We start from the raw sequence: 17,500 nt of genomic DNA, 5'->3' as shown, positions 1-17,500 counted from the left end.
ATGTTCCAAGATGTTTTTCCTTTCTCTATTTACTGTTTACTTAAGTGTTTACCATTCTATGTGAAACTTGAACAATTAATCGTCAACAAATGGCCAAAATGAACGAACGAGTACCTCAGGAGAGACTGGGCACTAGTAGGTTAAATCACCGTTTTCTCAAAATCTACCCGTATGACCCCACCTCAAAATTTCAAGGATAAGAAATTGGCTCTGATTTAACATTCATGCAAGTAAAATGAAAATCTGTAAGACAGATTTTTTAAAAATTTTGGCTCTAAACGTGATTCACCCCTACAAATCAACTGTGAAAATTTCATCATGGGCTGTACGGTAGGTTTTCGAGCAATCCTTGATCAAAGACTGGCTTTTACAACCTTGGGCGGAGAGTCCCTTGGACGAGAATTGAAATGCGCATGCCCTTTACTTAAGCGCTCGTTCATGTGACGCCATGTATCGCGTGCGAGAAAGCAAGAGTAATTTAGAGCTCTTTTACTGGTTGTTTATCGACTTTTTTTGTCATATTGTTTTGGCCCTAGGCTTAAACACATGTTTGAACTGAGTTTGAAACTATTGCCACGTATACCGAAGTGATTTAACGCCTTTCAAGTGCTGAAGTGGTTTTCGTTTCTTCTTAGGGTCATTTGTGCACGCGCGATTAATACTGACATCTGGCAAGCAATCATAGCGCGCGCTACTAGTCTCCGAAAAATTGTAGTAAGCCACCTTAACAGGCATTTGCTATTGGCTCTACTCTCATCCGTTTGCAATCTTTGAGCAAAGTTATCACGAAATGTACACTCGATTCACGTATATTCTACAGGACTCCAATAAACTACCTTCTGGTAAACTTAGCCGTGGCTGATATGGTAGTAGCAACGTTCTTTGCACCCATGCATATTTTCGTTCACACGTTTACCCACCCAGACGGTTTCACTGGTACCCTGCTGTGCAAATTTCTGACAGGCGGAGCCTTCGCATGGACCGGAGGAGCTTCCTCGGTTTTTACTCTTGTTGCCATCTCAGTTGAACGGTACTATGCAGTGAACTATCCCCATGGCAACAAAGGAAAACTTACCCACAACAAACTAAAGGTGTGTCTCAGCCTCGACATAGTTACGAACTGTGATACTAAGTCTGGTTTCCTTATCCTTATATTTTCGGTGTAAATATCGTTGATCAGTTATGGTTTGTTTGTCTGTAGTATTCACGACATTTCATTTAGATGATTTAAAAAATTTTTTGTACATTTAAAACTGTGTAAAAAAAACAAAACTGGTTAAAGTATGGTTTTCTGACAATCAAATGCTAAGCCTTATTAGGGCATTGCATCGTGAGAAACCTCGAGCTCTTTGCCTAAAGTTTGTATTACGTACTGCATCTTACGCTAGAAAAGTCTGTAGGTTATACTTTTCTGGGCATCCTTTTAAAAGAGCAGTTTCTATGTAAAATTGTTTACAAATAAGCTTCAAGGACACGATCAAAAGTCTCGCGTAGCCTCACTGAGATAACGAACAAAACGAACACGATCTCAGTAGGAAACGGATCACATACGTAGGTTTTGTAGGAGATGTAATAGTTCTCTTGGCCATATCAAACGCATGAAGCATGCAGCGTGATTTCAGGACCGAATGTACTGGGTGGTAAATTTCTAATCAGGCACTTTGTTGTATGTTGACTGGCTGTAGACATTTATTTGTCATACGGGCTGGCCACAATTGGGATTTATGTGCTTAAACAAAGGTACCTCGCACATTCACTAAAAGGTGGCCTAATACATGTAAGATATCTATGACCTGAAAGTCTTCGTATTATTCCACGTCTAGTGAGGTTTCATCAGTTCGGTGCGACATCATTGTTTGTTTAACCCCTTTTGTAGGTTATCATTCCAGCGTCTTGGATCTTTGCAATGATCATCAATATCCCAGAGTTTCTGGTTTTGGATTTTGACAAAGCCATCGCTTCTTGTATTCTGGCATGGCCCGAGGAGTGGATGGGAAAAGCCTACAGTATGTTGTGCTTTTTAGTCTTTGGACTTCTCCCCATACCGTTGATGGTTGCATTGTACTCCAAAGTCGTGTACAGTTTGTGGCTCAAACGTAACGACGAACGTTCTCCTCAACAAATGGTACCTACTAGATGTATACTATGAGCCCAGAAGAACCTGCAGCCCCGGGGAGAGTCGTATATGAAAAGATCGTGCATGCTCGTCGGAAAATTTGAATTAAACCCCTAAAGGAGGACAATCTTGGAGTGGTTAAAACATTTGACCCCTAAAAGCTAGCACTTAAAACGGAATAGGCTCAGTTCAGTGCCAGCCGCTATTCAGGACAGGAGCCCGCGCTAATCGACCGGGACTCGAAATCGGCGGAAATCGAGCCCAAAAACGGAAAATAAGAGCGGTTTTGTAATAATGATTTCCTTTAGTGCACCCTAAAAGGTACTTTCACAGCTAAAAATAGGGTCGTTTCGTCATTAACACCCTAAGTGAGACCAGAGTCCTTGATTTACACTCCTAAGCGAGACGAAGAGCATCCCGACCACATGGAAGCCCCCCCTTGGGATCTGCAGTTCTCCTGTCGTATATGTTTTCTAATTCGAAGCCTCTGTCTCTACTCAAAGGGAGTTTTCGTTTTTTGAACGCGTTGTGGCAAGCACTTTACTGTGTTGTTTTTATCTCTAAATAGATTTCGTTGAGCTACCTTTATTTCAATGCTACAGTTGTTTTCTTTTTAATTGCAGGGAGTGGTCAAAGTAAGAAAACGCGTTACATTGATGGTAGTAACCGTTAGTGTCATCTTCTCAATCTGCTGGCTGACGGACACAGTTATCTTCCTGCTGAGCTATTACAGCACAGCTAACAGCCCAAGCGATGTCACTTATGCAATTGCAGCCATAATGGTTCTGTTCAATTCTGCTGTTAACCCATTTGTATATGCTCTGTTAAACCAACGGTTTAGAAATAAGATAAAGAGAATGATATGTAGTTCCTACCGTTCTACAAAGGGGATTCGCAATTCAGGCGACAAGCAAGGGATCGAGTCTGCCAGCAATTACATCCGTAAGAATCACACAGTAGAATCATTTTCAATGGGGTAATGTGTTTGCTCCCGTCCCTGTTAGGGATACTAAATCAGATTCTTACCTTTCGTAATGACGTGATTTCTTACAGTAACAGCTTCAGTCTTCTGAGCTCTGAGCATATAGATGATATATTGATTCTTTGAATGGGAACAAAGAAACTGAAAATGTGTCTAGTCTGATGAACGTCTCTAATTAGAGAAATTGTTCAGTTTTGACCTTAGCCAGAAATTTCAAAAAACTCATTAGACTTAAGGAGATAGTTAAATTTGAGTTTATTATCATTATCGTTATCATTAGCATTATTATTATTATTATTATTATTATTATTGTTGTCATCATTTATTCGTTTTTTTTTTTTCAATCATTTCAATTGCGAGCGAAACTGACCAATTAGGTCAACAACCCGATTTCTTTTGTGAAATAACAATTATTTAAATACAATGCTTGCGCGCAGAACTCAAAAACTATATTAACACAAATTGAATAGACTTTTGCCAGGTTGTTCTAGGTTAAATCGCCGGCAAAGACCAAACGGAATAACAACAATTTGCCAACGTGCAGTAATTAAGTTATCGATATCTATATGTCTTTGATTAGTAGGTCGATCACTCGTAACAATTTTGTAGTTTAGACACTAAATAAAGTTGCTTGCTTGTTTTTTTCGCTTGCTCGCTTGATTGATTGATTGATTGATTGACTGTTTGGTTGATTGATTGCTTAATTGACTGACTGACTGATTAATTGATTGCTTGCTTGCTTGATTAACTGATTGATTAATTGATTGATTGATTGATTGATTGATTGATTGATTGATTGATTGAGTAGTGGATTGATTGACTGATCAAATGTATCGGGCTGAATGGACAGACTGAGGCCGGCCCTGTCCTCGCTACGCCGGAGGAATTTGAAAACGGAGCTTTATTTCTCCGGCTAGGCCTTCTGTCCACACTAATCCATCACAAAAACAGAGTTTTTCGAAAGGGCTCTTCAAACGTCGGCCTTGGCTTTTAATATGGCCGGAAAACATTTTGAAAATGAAGCTTCTCGAAATGAAGACGTTACGAAAGTCATGATATTTCCCTGCACGAGTTTCACTCAAAGACAAATTTAATTGGGCAAAGGCCAGGTTATAAAAAATGGTTTTTAATATGTAATGACTGACTGAGACGTGGAGAGATCTTAGTTGTTTCGAGATCTGTAATCTTGCATCGTTGTATGACGCTCTAATTTACCAATTTCCAGCAGATTCGATTGATAGCTATGTTATTTAGGCACCCAAGAGGAGATCTAGGCCAAACAAAGTGTTTTATTTATCAACTTTACAATCAAAGACAGAAACATACACAAGCATCATAATTACAAGGCGCCGGCCAGTTAAAATATCGCAGCAGAAAACGCAAACAAGAACATGGTGCTTGCTGCCTGTTACGATGGCAAAGATGTAATCATCAGGCGTAAAATAAACCAAAGTGGTAGTCTGCGGGTTTAGGCATGTAAATATAAATTACCACAGCCACAACATTGTCAAAGTTACCCGTACCTCCTGGATAAGAACTACTAGGAGAAGTCCAACTAACCTGGATGGGAGGCTAGTCAATCTCAGGCTTCCCTTTTCACTCAACCACCCCTCCTTCTCCCCAAATTCCCAGTATTAAGAGTTCACCGGTATCCAGGGTCGAGAGAGTTATGGACTACCAGAGAAATGTGTCTCACTCTGATTGGTCGTTTCCTCTGCATAATACGCTATGAACAAGAAAGGTAAAGTTGCCGACAATGGATGATGTTTCTGTTTTGTATCAAGCAGTTCAGTCAAGGAGTTTAATGCAGAGGCAAGACTTGAGCCGAGCTGGACTTCTTGTTGTGACACCTAACCAGTTTGTAAAGGTTCTGTCTGAACGGCTGGCTTCGAAGGCTGTAGACTATGGGGTTAATAGAAGAGTTGAACGTTGCCAGGACTATAGTGATCTTGTGTAGTATTGAATACATCGACTCTGACGGTAGCACGTTGGCTAAGAAGTAGATCATCAATGTAGGAACCCAGCATATCACATATATGACACTGACAACCAACACCATTGTAGTTATCCGCTTTTTGGATCGAATAAAAGCCATTTGAGAGTGGTTTTTAAGGGCCATCTTGCTAAACCAGAGACGGCGTACTATCTGAAAAGAAATTAGAGTTTAAGGCCACTCCTTAAAAAAACAGCTGCGATAACCGAGATCCCGGCTTAGAAATCTGACCAGGTTATTATGTAATAGAGAAGAATACTTTCACTGTTTTCTACAGAAAAGCCCCGACTAGCCAGTCGGGCTACAAAGAAGGGAAGATCGCGGGACATTTAAGAGGGCATGTTTTATTCCTATTTACGTTACCAGCGACCTCATTAGCATCAGTGAACAGCCGTAGCAAAATGTGTGACAGGATAGTCTCACGTACTAGGAGCCATGTTTCAAAGTCCCTAACATGGACTGAATACAAGTATTTGTTGGTGCATCAAAACAATAGACTCTATTTGATTATCATCTAGTTCTTATCTTTAAATCTAACTAATAGTGCAAAGGAGAGCTTATAAGTCAATTGGTAATTACTCGGTTCAGTCGCAGTTGCGTTAGAAACAAGCTGAAAGTTCTCTATGTAATTGCAAGTCACTAAAAGTCTAGTAAATCAGTCTTAAACGGTCCTAGTCAGCCACACTTTTGTTTCTGTTTACATGCGAAAGCTTGGCTATTATATTTTATTCAAAACGAAGGAAATCACTGAGAAACTAATTAAGATAATCAGACATACTTTCAGGAACACAACTTACAGTAAAGTAATATGTCAATGATTTCGATGGCATCGAAAATAGCGGAGGCTGACTAGGGTCCTTTAAGTTAAACCAGGTCATTGTACGTCTGCGAACAGATAAACTCTTACTGGTAAGCAAAATCGGGGACGTGCTTCGTACTTCACTGTTTATTTGTTTGTTTGCCTATATTGTTTATTTGTTTGTTTGTGAAGTACTGAACCCAAGTAAAAGCTGTATAGATATACGATGCTTGCTTTCCAGTGATTTGACAATGAAAGTCCTTTTTTCACTTTCGGATGTGAAAGGGTTACAGACTTTATCGCCCCCAGTTTATTATAGTTAGCTTACCTTAAAGTACAAGACGCTCATCACAGCAATGGGTATAATCCCAGCAACAACGATCCAGCCGAAACTGTAGATTATGGGAAGTATAGAATATGGCCACTGTTCTGCGCATGTCTTAATCGTATCCACATAAGTGACGGAAAGGTACAGTGGAAGACCCCAGAACAACGCTACCGCCCAAATAAGGAAAACAGTACGGTGTAGGTTTTTAGCCCTGCCGGAGCGTCTTTTGAACGGGTGGTAAGCGGCGTGGTACGCCTCTACTGCAATTGCCACCAGGCTATAAATCGACGCTATTGCAGCAGTCCATGCTGTTGTCCCTCCAGTAACAAACTTACAGAGATACCAGCCTGTTTTTCCTCCTGGATGTACAAAGGTGGGGGCAATGACAAACTTGATGCCCATGAAAATGGCCACTAGGATATCTGCGATTGCCAAGTTCACCAGCACGTAGTTCATGGCTGTTCTCATGTTTTTGTTGTTTATGATCACTATGATCACAAGTGTGTTGCCGAAGAGGTCTGCTAATATCATGAGTGAAAACGCCGTGGCGAACCCAATGTATTCTGGCGTAAGATTTGTCGGGCTTCCTGCATTGTGCAGTAAAAATAGGTTTATAAACTTAATATCTATTTTTCTTTAATAGCTCGCAACGAGCGAGCATCTCAGATAGTAGACAAAGACAGGTGTATTAAAGAACAGATTTTTTTTCTAACTACTTTATGTTAGTTGCATTTATTTCACCAGTTAAGTTCTCCAAAATCGTTTTTGCGTGTGAAATTTCGTGCGAAGTTTGAAGTTTTACTACAAAAACAATTTCTGTCAGTCGTTGCTTTTAAAATCACTTGAAATCAGACTTTTCTACAGTAAATTGAATAGCAGAAGCCAGGAAATTTGTTAAGTGTATTCCACAGAAATTCTCCTAAATACAGCAACGATCAGAAAGGTAAACTCGACTGAAATTGACTCAAATTTTATACGGCGAGAGAAACACAGGATTACGCGCCATTACAACGCCAAGCTGCAAACAACCAAGCAAACTCTCACAACTTCAAAACATTCACTTAAATTTACTTACAGTGACTTTCCTTGCCATTTTAAAGTGAACAGAGATAAACTTGCGTTGATTAATCGTCGATGGATGCGTAAAAAAGGCAAAAGATTGACGATTACCGCTAACGTTTAGGAGCGAAATTTAGGCAGCGGAGAAAAAATCCGGCCCGCGGGCCGTATCGTAAAAAGCTGGACCGGTCACGTGCGTATGATTAGCCAATCAAATTCGGGGATTTAGGATTCCGACCCGCTCAGATGCTTGAGAATTTGGATATTTGTCCTTGGACATTATCTGTTCCTCGGAGCTCACGGTTTTCCTCGAGCTACGCTCTTGGAAAACTGTTCACTTCTCGGAACAGATAACGTCCGCGGACAAATATCGTAGCATGCATATTTTCGCGCTAAATAGGGGCTATTGTTTATATATCTTGACTTTTCAGTGTCTCGCAGATCAATTGTTTGCCTCAGCCTTCGGCTTGGGCAAATAACTGATCCGCTCGCCTCTCAGAGGTCACGATATTTTGGTCATCCTCGTCCAATAATTGTTAAATATTTCCATGATAACTTAACAAATAATATCCTCACATATTTGATCTTTACCGGTGATATGTAACTTATCTAGAAGATGCGCGATAAACGTAATCGAATTCTCAGCCTTAGATGTGGCTTTTACTGATTGGTTCACACTATAGTATACCTACGGAAGACTTCACACGAAAACATCACTTAGCTTGTTTTTAACGCGTCAACCAAAACTTTCGTCAGAAAAATAAAATGATGAAAGAAAAGAGCAGATTTGTTGAGCTTCCCATCGAGTAAAGAAACAATGGACAATGCCACCTCTAAAACCATAGGAAAAGCTACAAAATGTCAAACTCAACAACTGACTATATATCACGGAGTTTGATAATTGAAAAGTCCCCTCAATGCACTACAAAAACGGCTAAAAGAAGAATAACAGAATTTACAGGTCTAAAACCCGACGCAGTTTGGTTTAGGCTTTAGGCTTTATGTTACTTTACATTTGCTTGTCATCAGTTTAAACCTCGGTGAACTTGATTGATTCTGAGGGTAGCTTCGTTTTCGCGCAGTTGCATACGTATTCTTGAAGACAGCAGCCGAGTGAACAAGTAAATCTGTTCTTAATTGCGCCAATTATGTGAGTCATTTTCATCAATGCTGCTGTTTGATCAGACCTTATTGTAAACATTTATCTTTTGCATGTCAATGAGTTTTCGTAGTAGATAGGCGACCTTAGAGGAGATTTTTGTTGGGAGATTTCTCTCACTCGCCGTTTTCTCGCACACGTTTCGCTGAACTGAAAGAACGCCGGCACCTTGCACGAATTGTCTCGCCTTTTCATACCATCTTCTTCGTTTAGGTCAACTGAAATCAATAATAATCAAGCTAAATTTAATAAAATTATTCCATTCGCCCCCGTTGGATACGAGATGGTTATGACAAATTTGGCGCTAGACGCACCTCGTGTCCACCGCTGCCTTTGAGGAATAACTGCTTTTAAATATCTCAAAGCTGATTATTTGACGTTGCTCTATAGACATCAGTGTAGCTTTTTAAACTGGTGGCTGTTTCCACTCGAAAATTAAAACTAAATTTAAATCAAAGAAGCCAAGGGGACTTTTGGGCAGTTTTGTCATCGTACATTTGTAGGTCGCCGAGTGAGTTAGCCGTCTTTTGAGAAGAAGACGAACTGCATGGAGGAAATAAATAAGTATGTATTCAGTTGCGACCGGGCTACCACAGAACAGTAAAAAAAAAAAAATTCTCTGTCGTGAAGGGAGTGAATGGCAAACATTATGTATGCATTAACGCGCACATTTAGGCTGCATTAGGTGTCCGAGTACAGAGAACCATTTTACTATTCCAACACCATCTTTTTTATGACATTCCCATCAATATTTTCTGTTCTCACTTGCGCAAGGTTTCGCTTTGTTCTTTTTCGATTTGCAAAGCTATTACACTCCTAAATTGCTGTTTTGCCAAACACATTAATACCTATTTATAGCGCATTATTGAAATCATTTTTTTATGTCTGTCAACTAATCAGATGGTTGATAGCACCGATCTAGAAAGTACTCATTCAATCTTTAAAGACAATTAGAGGTTTGATTGGTAAGGCGGACGACAGGAAAGCCTAAAATAATACGGTAACAAAAGTAGCCGTCCTGGAATCGCATGCTAAAGGCTCAATGGTGTGAGCAAAGATCGAAATAGTGACAAAGGAACAACATTGAAGACTCCGACAAAACATGGGGATTTCGTGATTTTTTTTCTAATTATATTCATTCGTAATTTTAAGATAAAGACTAAACTAAATATGCATTTTACTTCCTAAGCCCACCTGTCTCTTTTTTAGCAGCGGGATAGCGGAAGGGATAAAACGCCACAAGTTTAAGAATCGGGACATAAAAACAAAATGTGAAGTTTATATGAAATAATTCATATATGTTTTTCAGGCCTCTTTCCAATTGCTTAAATTGGAAAATTAACTGCGATGATCATTCTTCACTGTCATAAAAACAAAATATTATGAAAAGTACGCGATGGTAACAAAAATGAAATGAACATATTTGCTTTGCCATTGAATCCCTTGTGATATATAAATCAAGTGAAGAAATAAAAGCTAATAAACCGTGTTGTGAAACATGACATATTGCTTTTCAGTATTGCTTACAAACGAAGGGTTATTAAGAGGCTGTTACCAGGTGACGGCAACGAAAGTTTTAATCAAATTGGATGACAGTTTGAATACAAAGATAACAGTATGCTAATACGTGAGACCCATAAAACTGCTTTTAATGTAGAGAGTAAGGCATAAAATAACATCAAGAATATCATGAGAGAAATAATTATTGTGAAAAAATAAAAATTTTACAAAATTAGTATATTTCGGAAAGAAAGTACCTCGCGCTTGGGCAATACTAAAAGTCTTGAGGGCTTTCAGAGAAGGCGCGATATCTAATATTGTAGTTTAAGAAATCTATAACATACGTTTTGCTTGGCATCGGTCTCTAAAGTTCACTGGGAGAGTTAAAGGCGTCTAATTTACATGGGTATTTGAACAGGTACTTGGCAAGGACTATTAATGACAATATGTTTAGTACAGTGCAACGCTTCAAGGTTAAATTTGTCGTGCGAAGCTCAAGAGAACACCATGAATTGCGATTATTTTCCATTGGTCTTGATTATAGTAATTCTTTAGAAAACCGTAAAACATTAGTGACAAAACGTTAGTGACAACAATACTATAAGAGAACCAACCTTCGTTGTTTTCCATGGCTTTTTTACGTGGAGGCAGTTTAGGAGCTTCTCCTGGCGAAAAATGGGACTTCAATTCCGAGGATCAACAGATGAGAAACCAGAAACGTTGACCAATGATTCGAGAGGAATGATTTTCAACGGTGTTAGTAGTTCTTCAACAAAACAAAAATCGCAATTAAAGAGCGATCACCTACTTTTAAATTTCAGCGAACTGTTCGCCGAAGAGCCGCAATCCAAACTTTTCCACAGCCTAAATGTTTGTTTTCTCACGATAATCTGTTTTCGAATGTCAAAATCGATATCTGATTTTCCGATCGAACCTCCTAATGAAAGCGGATTTCAAATATTTGTCCTCTCAAATACTGCGCGTGTAAGGCACATTAAAGTTTTCATGAATACCCGAGAAAGAAATGCTGTCTAGCACTTATGCAAATGTAACTCCCTACGATTTCATTGGTTAGAGATAAATTTGGGCTTTTTATATAGAAAGTTGAAACTCTTGAGAGAAAAAAGTCCAGAATCTAAAATCTATATTATGTTTACAAAAACATGACAAATCTTTTTTGTTTGCATGAAATATTAGTATTTCTAAATTGGTCGTGAAGTATCAAGCTGGTTGTTTGTTTGAACCATTTGAGTGTATTCTACTCATTGTTCGTGCATAAGCAATTTTTTTTTTTTTCCCCGTCGAAGTTATGAAAAAAAAAAAGAATAAAAGTTCTCACGGTATTTAATAACTTAAAGATATCCTAAATAATTGTATGTGGTTATGATGACTCGTAAAAATACAAGGAACAATATCCACAGATAAACTTCCTGCACAAAGAAGAGGCAAAAGAAACAAGGGAAATGCTGAAAAAGTAAAAATAGAAAACCAATCAAAATCAACCAGGGTCGAAGACTAAACAAAAGCCTCATCGCTTAGAGCCCATTGTCAGGCCTTGTCAATGCCTCGCTAATTACTTCTGCTACGCTGGTATCAAAGCTAAAGAATTAATAGGTTTATTAACTCCAAGGAATATCAGCAGGTTGAATAAAAATCAAAGCGACAAGTTAAGCGCCAATCTGAGACTTCAAAGCGATGCATTTGCTTGTTGTTCGACAGCCCTTTCACGAAAGTGGAACGTGACGCGCACGTGTCAAGAAATTACGATTGCAATTTTCATGGGCTTTGCTAAACTCGTCTTGGAGTTGAAGAAGTCGTCTGAGGGCTTCTTCATATGAGCCCGGTAACTGAGCTGCCTCGGTTACCGGGACGAATTTTGTTGTCTGTTCATATGGGAAATTTCAGCCCGGTCTACCGGGGTAAAATCTAAGAAACACAACCAAAACGGTGGAACATAAACTTGTATCGTTCGCGGCTGTCGCAGCTTTGTGGACTCTTGTAACATTACTAATAAAGCTAATTCGCCTACTCCTAAAGTGGAAATACATACAAGGCAAAAATTATGTCATTTTAGCCGCTATGTTGCGAAAGCGAAGCTATTTCGTCTAAAAAGTTGCGTCCCGGTTACCCAGGCTGGAGTGTTCAAATGGGAAAATTTTCATCCCGGTTACCGAGATCTCGGTAACCGGGTCAGCCTGGCTACTCATATGAACGCATCGAAATTTTTACGAAGGAAAGAGTGGCGAGGCGAGATCTCGGAAAACGATCCAGCCCGGTTGACCGGGCTCATATGAAGAGGCCCTGAGACGACATTTTCGACACACGAACACACGTACGTGATGTTGTTTGCAAACAGACACTTGTAATCAATTAAACAAGCAATTTGACGCTCAAATTTTATTGTTCCGATTTCGTTAATTGGTCAAGGGATGGAGCTGTTAGTAACAAGGCGATGACAGGGGGAGGAGCCTAATAAGTCCACTTTTTATCAAAGATGTCTACAGCCTCTCTATTCTTCCTGCTCTCTTCGCTCGCAAACCCCACCCCCCACCCGCGCGTGCTTCGCGCTCGCTTTGCTCGCTTTTTCTTTCGCGTGCGTAAATAGAAAGGCTGTGAACAGTCTAATTTGTGATATGTATGACTGATTTTACTGCGAAAATGCTTCTAGTAATACACTAATTTGTCATCAGGTGTGAAGCCAAGTTTTCTAAAGTGCGACTTGCGATTTTCAAGTGCACTTGAGTCAAGAGCTTACTTGAAACTAACTTAACTTCTAGTGTGAAGCCAAGTAATTAGCACGCGGCATGTTGACGACTTTCGATAAACGAACAAATAATCGCATCTAGTTTCCCTAAACATTAAATTTCATGTCAACCCACAATACCGTAAAGCTACCAGAGAAAGTCAACTATTCAAATCAAAATAATTAACCATTAATTTTTACGTGAGCCCACGTTGGACAAATACTGAATCAAAATCAGCTCGTATCCAACGAGGGCGAATGGAATAATAGGCCATATCCGAGTTGCCCTTTGCCTCTGTCTCAAAACGCGTACGAGTGTTCGTTCGAAATAATTCTTATGAAAATGAATGCCGCCTACAGGTTCATTTCCATGCAAATCAAACTTATTTCCATGAAAAGGTTTTGCAGAAGACTCGTCCTGAAAAACAGAGTCACAAGGTGACTGGAAATGGCTTATTGTTTTATTAAATTCTTCAACTGTAAAGATTATGTGCATGAACATTTCAGTTTAATCTAAACGAAGCGATGGTCTAAACAAGGGGGCAAAATTTTCGCACGTTGTTCGCTTTTTGTAAATTTACAAGCACTTTCGATTAAATTTTTCGTATCAAACTCTAACTAGTTGAGTTAATTGTGATATTTTGTGGATTTTTGTAGTATTGCCTTTCATTTATTGTATTTTCGCGACAGAAATCTTACCAAATGTGCTGTTTTCAGCCATTTGTTTTTTTCGACGAAGCTTTCCTTTACCGGCGAAAAAAGTTCAACTAAACGACATCTGCCGCACTCATTTACCATACACGGTAAAACACAGGTATAATGGCTGGTAACTGAGATTCAGTGATCCAATCGGCGCATCATCCGAGGTTTAAAACGTATTGACTAGTATTAAATTTTGAGCAGCAAAACTTTCGGTGCCTGATAAATTGTTTTATAATTACCTCTGGAGGAGATGGTTTTTCAGTCAAGCTCTCTCTCGGGTTGTTCGAAAGCCGGTTAACGCTAACACAGGATTAAGCGTTAACCGAAATATTAATTTTTCGTGTACAAAACTGTTTTTCATTTCTTGTGTTTTGTGTATTTTGAGATTCCTCAAACTCAAAGCTGAAGGACAAACAATAAAAACAGAAAACCTCACCTAAAAGTTACAAAACTGAAATGAACATTCTCGCTAATTAGTCAGGGAGCATATGTAATCCCGTGGGATTTTTACGGTGAAAGCAAACCACCTACCCAGATGTTTTAAGGGGACCCTAAGGAACACAAAAACTGTTGTCGGCAATTTTGTAACCTGCACCGGCGGCTGCTATGGGGGGTCTATTTTTAGACCCATATGGCTCAACATGGAATCGAGGCTCGAACATAAAATGGCGTGTAAATACAATTAACTACAATAAATTTCCACAAAATTACCAGGAATCTTTAATATAGTCTATCTAATACACATTCATAGACTTAAGTAGTAAATACTGATCACGTGATCAACACTGCACGAAAGCGAGGCTGGTCGTTTGTTGTCCTCAAATAAGCATTAAAAGCATATTTCTTTTTCTCGAGTTGTTGAGAAAAATGACTACAACAAGTGAACTACATGATATTTTTTGTTCACGTGAATTAAACTACATTTGAATAGGTTTTGTTCACGTAAGACGACATGAAAGTGAGGCTGAGCTCCTCGGCACTTGTTAGGCCTGTTCTAAGCGTCGAGCCAACGTCGTGCTGAACCAAATTCCTTTCCGAAAATTAGGGCTTTCGGTGCGAAGAAGAAATACAACTAGATGAAAACAGAACTAACCAAATTGGCGTTTAGAACCACTGCCGTGCTAGCGTCGCGCTATCATAAAACCAAATGGAATTAGGTTCGGCACGACGTTGGCTCGACGTTTAGACCAGGCCTTATATCAGCTATTCGATATGTTAGCGATAATTAAGGTTGCTCCGAGGGCGTAATGTTAACCATAGCAGGTTTACAGGTATATATAATTATTACTACCCAGAACCTAGTCAGGCTTTTGGCGATAATAACTGCTTTAAAAATAACACAACTAAGCCCATAATGCATTGCAGTCTACAGAACATAGATGTCAGGTAAGAATCATTCATCATCCTCGTCTTCCTTGTTGTCATCGTCCTGCTCATCCGATGTTTCATCATCACAGCTATCATTCTCAATCATATCGACATTGTCACACGCTTCCCCTGTCTCGTCATTGCTGCAACTGCATAGATCTGTGCAAGTGAGACCCGCCCTTCGACAGCTGCACCTGTTGTTTCTGCATTTGTCCTTCCCACAGCCACACTTGACAAGATAAAGAACAGCGTCGGGTGCCGGCTGCAGTTTCGTCATCACCGGCATCCATTTGTCTGAAATATAAAAGAATAAGGCAATGCATTAAAGTCATCTCGATCTGCAGTGTCGAACTTGAGAGTCTATTACTATATCAACTGTTAATTTATAATAACCTTTGTCCTTTTTCCATCCATAGTTCTCTGGTGATGGAAGGTCTGGATTAGGGACTTTGTCATTGGCCCAGATCATGGCTTGGTAATGCGCTCGCTTAATGGCCTCTCGGAGAGCAGCTTGTGTAGGCGGTAGTCGTTCTGACTCGGCCTGTTTTCTTCGAAAGAGGAGCCACCTTAGATCTTTCAGGCTGGATATCTTAGTCTTGGGCAGGTAAAGTTGGCACACTAGCTTCTCTATTGCATAGAACATGCCCACTGTGGGAACGACGGTAGAGCCGAGATCTGCAAGTGCAGTGACACATTCTTCATCAGCTTCAAGAAACGCTTTCCAGCATTCCAGCTTTCCTTTAAATGCAAAGTTTCCAGTGACATCAGCTCCGCTCCAGGCATGAAAGCCAGGTAGTGCTGCCGTTCTAGCTGCTCCTAAAGCGCGGACAATTGGACAAAGCTGGATAGTTCGGTGGCGCTGTCCTCTTCCAGTGACGAATGAAGTGTCCGCACATAGCTCCAGGTAACGTCTAAGGGCCAGTACAAACACGTCAGTGTCCGGTGAAAAGATCTTGATACTCGTAGCTCCTGATGTGGTGGCATCTACTGCATGTAGCAGTATTTTGGTATCTGCCTCCTCTTGGTCGCTATCGAGGTACGCCATATCCTTGTGTGTTGCCCTACACTTACTGCTCCATGCAACCACCACGTGCAAACCATTCTGACGTCCCTTCTCTAGAGTCTTGCTGGCAAGATATTGCGTCAGTTCATCCTTGGTGCTGGCATGTGCCAAAAGTCTCTTCATCGGTACCTGCATAAGAAAGGGTGTACTAGTTTTAGTGTCTTTACCTCTGTATCTGGCCCTATTCTTCTTGTAGTACATTATATATAGGATCATTGCTTTTGTATGAAAAACCGTTAATAGTATACCTTGGAAATCTGAGTGGTGTCAGTAATCTTGTAGCTGATAGGTTCCAAGCATCCCTGACGAAATTCGCGAGTTGCGGTCTTTAAAGACAATGGTACATCATACCTAAAAGCAGAATAACGTGCCCACTAATGTAAGTAATTATATCTAATATAAACACAAAGGTTACAAGGTAAATATCAGCGGGAGTGACAAACCTGTCGAAAATAAGACGAATTTCATCTGCCTCCTTGTACTTGTCGAAGATCGTCACAGTGAAATGATTGGCCAGATCCGAGCAGGTCTTGATCCAATCCGGTTTTTCCAGTGCTTGTACTTCGGCCATACCGTCTACAATGGAAACCTTGATCTGCACATCTGCATTAGCGAACTGGTCAGTGGGTTCAGCCTGCGCAACTGATCTGTCACTTGGCAGCTTCTCTAGAATACTCATCAAGGCGCTCTTTGCGGAACAGTGCAGCATATTGCTATCGGCGGCAAACATTGATCGTGGAACTACCGAGAACTCGTACGCTCCCACTGCCTCTTTGATGTCTATCTCTGGACGGGACTTGCAGATTACCATCATCCGCGCGAAGAGACATCGATCTTCCTTTAGCTCGATGATCTTATCCTTTGTAGCCACCCTAACTGTTTTCCCAGTAGTCTTCCACGTTAGGAGCTTGCGCTTCTTCATCACGTCCCAGATGCTCTTCTCGGCTGTCTGTATCCGTTCCTTAACGAATGTTCCGAACAGCTTGTTACCATTGACGCTTTGATCGCAGAGATCTTTCTTCACTTTCTCGGGCATGCGCACTTTCGTCACTAGGTTGAACAGATCAGGGCCTTCTACTGTGAAGGGGTTGGTGAACCGTTGAATACTAGTGGTCAGCTGCTGGACGTTCCTTTCTTCACGTAACCTGACAGCAGTGGTGAGGTTGTGATGGCTAGTCTGTGTCTTAGAAGAAGTACCTGCCATCAGCTTGGCTTGTTCTGCCAGTCTTGCTAACTCAGGTGCAATCAAAAAATACTTTGTGCGTGCAGTAAGGTTCAGCGTGATGCCAGTCAATCCACCTGAGACTTTCATTGATCTGTTGACGTGTTCAAGCGCGTTGTCAGCGCCAACGGCACAGAATGCTACGTTCGCGTTCTTGTTCACCACCCAGTTGCCATTCTGGAACTCATGGTAGATTTCAGGATCGGTCTCCTTTATTATCTCCATCTCTGCCAAGTAAACAGGAATCATACGAGCGTAGTTTAACATGTCATGCGCAAAGAAGTACTTCACAAACAACTTTAGGGCTTGTAGATGAAGATCCCAGTCTCCAGTCCGCACGGCTCTGATGAACGTCATCATCTCCAAAACCATTGCCATGTACCCTCGGGTGAACTTGAACAGTGGACTATCCTCATGGTCTGCATCAAACTGCTCCATCTTTGCAGCAAGCTCTGTTGAATTGATG

General features: G+C 40.4%; 3 protein-coding genes and 1 pseudogene across 4 annotated transcripts in view; 1 reads left to right on the top strand and 3 right to left on the bottom strand.

Moving 5' to 3' along the window:
* Positions 1–3,096, top strand: part of LOC145490593 (pyroglutamylated RF-amide peptide receptor-like) — a 3,638-nt gene extending 542 nt beyond the window's left edge. The window contains exons 2-4 of the mRNA XM_081469686.1: positions 732–1,091; positions 1,877–2,125; positions 2,740–3,096. Of these exons, the coding sequence (XP_081325812.1) occupies positions 732–1,091; positions 1,877–2,125; positions 2,740–3,096 (966 nt within the window). The remainder of the gene's footprint in view (positions 1–731; positions 1,092–1,876; positions 2,126–2,739) is intronic.
* A 646-nt stretch (positions 3,097–3,742) lies between these two features.
* LOC145490116 (QRFP-like peptide receptor) lies at positions 3,743–10,580 on the bottom strand. Its single transcript, XM_081469220.1, has 3 exons — positions 10,551–10,580; positions 6,219–6,805; positions 3,743–5,244 (listed from the first exon to the last, which is right to left on the bottom strand). The coding sequence occupies exons 1-3, from the start codon at positions 10,564–10,566 to the stop codon at positions 4,900–4,902; spliced, it is 948 nt and encodes a 315-aa protein (XP_081325346.1). The 5' UTR covers positions 10,567–10,580; the 3' UTR covers positions 3,743–4,899.
* A 1,269-nt stretch (positions 10,581–11,849) lies between these two features.
* Positions 11,850–17,500, bottom strand: part of LOC145490184 (tachykinin-like peptides receptor 99D) — a 12,749-nt pseudogene continuing 7,098 nt past the window's right edge. Inside the window, exon 3 of the transcript XR_014049673.1 lies at positions 11,850–13,850. The product of XR_014049673.1 is annotated as a tachykinin-like peptides receptor 99D (transcript). The remainder of the gene's footprint in view (positions 13,851–17,500) is intronic.
* Positions 14,735–15,850, bottom strand: LOC145490185 (uncharacterized). The gene is made up of 2 exons (XM_081469299.1): positions 15,143–15,850; positions 14,735–15,043 (listed from the first exon to the last, which is right to left on the bottom strand). Exons 1-2 carry the CDS (start codon positions 15,792–15,794, stop codon positions 14,775–14,777), a joined length of 921 nt encoding a protein of 306 aa, XP_081325425.1. The 5' UTR covers positions 15,795–15,850; the 3' UTR covers positions 14,735–14,774.

This window comes from Orbicella franksi, chromosome 6, assembly GCF_964199315.1.
Source record: "Orbicella franksi chromosome 6, jaOrbFran1.1, whole genome shotgun sequence".
Lineage (NCBI taxonomy): Eukaryota > Metazoa > Cnidaria > Anthozoa > Scleractinia > Merulinidae > Orbicella > Orbicella franksi.
Note: the sequence above shows the minus strand (reverse complement) of the source record. Positions and strands in the feature narration are given on the sequence as shown.

Coding starts and splice junctions, on each gene's coding strand:
- LOC145490116 (XM_081469220.1), bottom strand. Junction 5,245..6,218: donor TGAGCGTCTTGTACTTTAAG/GTAAGCTAACTA, acceptor ATTTCTTTTCAG/ATAGTACGCCGTCTCTGGTT.
- LOC145490185 (XM_081469299.1), bottom strand. CDS start 15,794: ATGGCGTACCTCGATAGCGACCAAGAGGAGGCAGATACCAAAATACTG. Junction 15,044..15,142: donor TGGATGGAAAAAGGACAAAG/GTTATTATAAAT, acceptor TTTATATTTCAG/ACAAATGGATGCCGGTGATG.